The sequence below is a fragment of the Peromyscus leucopus genome, unplaced genomic scaffold (genome assembly GCF_004664715.2).
Source record: "Peromyscus leucopus breed LL Stock unplaced genomic scaffold, UCI_PerLeu_2.1 scaffold_351, whole genome shotgun sequence".
NCBI lineage: Eukaryota > Metazoa > Chordata > Mammalia > Rodentia > Cricetidae > Peromyscus > Peromyscus leucopus.
The window spans coordinates 1-3,113 of NW_023505235.1; the positions used below are offsets into that span (position 1 = coordinate 1).

At 42.3% G+C, this 3,113-nt stretch overlaps 1 protein-coding gene across 1 annotated transcript; it reads right to left on the reverse strand.

The window, feature by feature from the left end:
* Window positions 1-778: 778 nt before the first annotated feature.
* LOC119087221 (ryanodine receptor 3-like) lies at window positions 779-2,852 on the reverse strand. Its single transcript, XM_037201919.1, has 2 exons — window positions 2,636-2,852; window positions 779-1,353 (listed from the first exon to the last, which is right to left on the reverse strand). The coding sequence occupies exons 1-2, from the start codon at window positions 2,824-2,826 to the stop codon at window positions 1,224-1,226; spliced, it is 321 nt and encodes a 106-aa protein (XP_037057814.1). The 5' UTR covers window positions 2,827-2,852; the 3' UTR covers window positions 779-1,223.
* Between the last annotated feature and the right edge of the window lie 261 nt (window positions 2,853-3,113).

The window sequence follows — 3,113 nt, forward strand, 5'->3', positions numbered from 1 at the left end:
TACAGCACTAAAGGGTAATATCAGAAACAGAGTTGGGGGATCATAGGAAAACAATGCCCATTAGTCCATTAAAACTTGGGTTCTCAGGGCCAAGGGTGGTCCCCATAGTTAAGAAAGTCTGAAAGGTACCATGTCCTGTTTCTGTGAACACGTCCCAAGTATGTGACCTCAATCACTGCTCTTCTACCGGTGTCTAAGGCACTTGACATCAGATACATATAAGTTATCATGGAGGTGCAACCCTTCACCACTTGATTTGATAGCCTTCCCAATTACCGAAGCAATTAGCATCTCTATGGCAAGCTCTAGCTTATTGGGATCTTACAATGCTCAAAAAACAATGTCAGACTCCTAGAAAGATGACAATCTCCCCCGCCCTTTAGAATCATGGGAGGAGCTCTAAGAAACAGTTCTGAAATCTGTTGTCACCAAGGCATACAGATGTTACAGGGTTCTGTGAAGAAATTTAACTTTTCCAAGATGATGGATTGTGACCCAGAAGTATAAGCCAAATAGACCCTTTTCTACCCTAAGTTGCTTTTGGTCAGTATTTTTATCACAGCAACAGAATAAAACAAGAACACCACTTAGGATTCTAGGATGGTGGCACCCTAGAGTCAGCAACATTTGAAACCATACTCCATATTTTGCCTCCAGAAGTCATGCGATCTAGATCAGTCAGTGGATAAAATGATTCCTGCACTAGTGCGAGGACTGAAGTTCTGATCTTCATCAGCCTCATAAGCAAGGTAGGAATAGGCTCATCTATAATCCCACCATTTAGAGGGTAGAGACAAGAATCCCCAGAACAAACTGTTTAGGTAGACTATCTGAATTTGTGATGTTTGGGTTCAGTGAAAGACCCTGTCTCAGTTGGTAAAGTGGGGAGCAGTCTAGGAAGGCAGTTTATGCCAACTTCAGGCCTCCATATGTATGTGCATAATTGTGCATGCACACCTACACATGTACATCCACATGCATGTGAGCATACTAACATATATACATGCACATGACATATATACATACATGTAAAAACATCAAAAAGAAGCCATTCAATTTAAGTAAGATCTCAGGAAAACTGGTATAAATTCCTGGTTGTACCCTACGCTAGCAGCAATGGTCCCCTTCTTGCATCCTTTTGGATCTGTAGAAATCTTTTCCTCTTCCCAGGGGAAAACTGAGTCAATAGATTTGTACTCCTGCCCTGAGAGTCAGGTTCTGGCTCAGTAAAGCATTACCTGTGATTTCTCTGTACCCAGCACATTCACCATGACCTCCATCACCGTCTCGTGCATGCCCAGGACTCTCATGAGGTTGGGGTGTTGGTAAAACACCTTGTTGTTCATTATGTCCCTAACAGAAGAATGAGAGGGAGAGTTCAGCACCTGTTGCTCTTCTGCTATGAAAATCCACACAAACACGATTTAGGTCGAGTAATGTTAAAATGATAGGCTGAGAAAAATAATAAGAGGGTACTAGGTCGTGGAATACATATGGAATGTTTTCAGCTGAAAAAAGCTGCACCAAATAATTCTAAGTGTTTGATTTTTTTCTCTTTAAAATGTTTATTTCTAATGATATTTAAACAATTCCCCCTTCATTCTTTTTTTTTTTGCTTATAATAAATTGTAAGACCACCCATACCACTGGGTTTTTCTTTCTCTGTGTACCCAATTACTTCTTTTCTCTGCTGATAGCTGTGTTTCTTTGTATTCAGTTTCTTAATGATAGGACTGCATATCTTTCTTATAAGAATTCTGTATTTGATACTATGAAGTTTGTGGATACCAGTCTTCAAAAAGCAATGGTATGAACACATAACAACCTTCATACTTTTAAGCTACCCAACACCAACTTACACAATGAAGCTTAGGCAAATAAAAGTCTGGAGATGCAACAATTACCTGTACGTTGGGTGGAGAGGGAGGGACTATTTCTGCAGCTTATTTCCCTCCCATAAAAATCTCTTCATTTCTATTATAATATTCCTCTTTGTAAATGAATTTGGGGAATCATGCATGCACACACCCTTTCTTTCCTGAGAATCATGCAAACCACTTTTCTTGTTCCTTAGTGATTCTCTGCAGTTTGCCAGCCCCAGGATGGGAGGGGAGGAACGCTGCTTTTGATTTAATCAGGTAACACTGTGGGTTGGCCAGTGAACCTTTCTGGCTCTTATTTTCTCCTCTATGTTTCTGTAATGAAAGGAAATGCCCCTGGCACCAAAATTGCCAGGAATTGTCTTGTCTACATGGTTTGTGAGGCAGATCCATGAATTACAGTTGTAAGTTAAGGGATCTCACTGAACTAACAAAATCACTCTACAGTTTAGAACTGAGGGGAAAAGGGCCAGCCAGGAATATCTCAGAAGCCCCAGAAGATGCCTAGCCAGAGGCTGCAGTGCTCAAATCGTTTCTCTGTTAAATAGGCTGTCCTCCCCTCCAGATGTGTTTCCATGGCTATTTTCACAAGAGCCCCCAAGAATTCTGTTCATTTCTTTTGGTAATGCCCTTTCTCTGCCTTGCACAGTAGGCGGTCTGGTGTCTCATGTTACAGAGGTAGCTCATGTGACAAGGATGTCCCACCACAAGGAGAGAGAGAATTCTCTGTAGAGAGTTGCTGTGAGTGACCCTACCCTAGCCCGTTGATCATGAGAAGCTCCTCTTCCTTGCCCATCCTGACACTAAGAAGGGACCGGATCTGGCCCAGGGCAGCCAGCAGGTTAACAGTGTCGCTCACGGAGGCCTGGCTGATGGTGTAGGTCTTCCGCAGAGCCTGCAGCAGCTCTCCAATGCTGTCATACTGTCTCCTTAGGAGGTTGAACATAATCCTCACCAACTCTGCATCCTGGATTTGGTTTCTCTTGGGCCCAGCGGATCATTGTTTGTGAGACTAGTTCCTTCAGTGTTGCTGAAAAGGGAATCGGAGAAAACACTAATTATGGATGCCCCAGAGCAGAGGAAGCTAGGTGATAGAGAAACTTTCCTCGGCTATCAAACATATCAACAGCTGGCTCAGGTTAAACCTTTTCTTATTTTGAGGTTGAGTCGTGGCACGTATAAAAGTAGAATATGTCATCAAGACATAAACATGTCACCTATACCACAATAAAA

Coding starts and splice junctions, on each gene's coding strand:
- LOC119087221 (XM_037201919.1), bottom strand. CDS start 2,826: ATGTTCAACCTCCTAAGGAGACAGTATGACAGCATTGGAGAGCTGCTG. Junction 1,354..2,635: donor CTCATGATCAACGGGCTAGG/GTAGGGTCACTC, acceptor TTCTTCTGTTAG/GGACATAATGAACAACAAGG.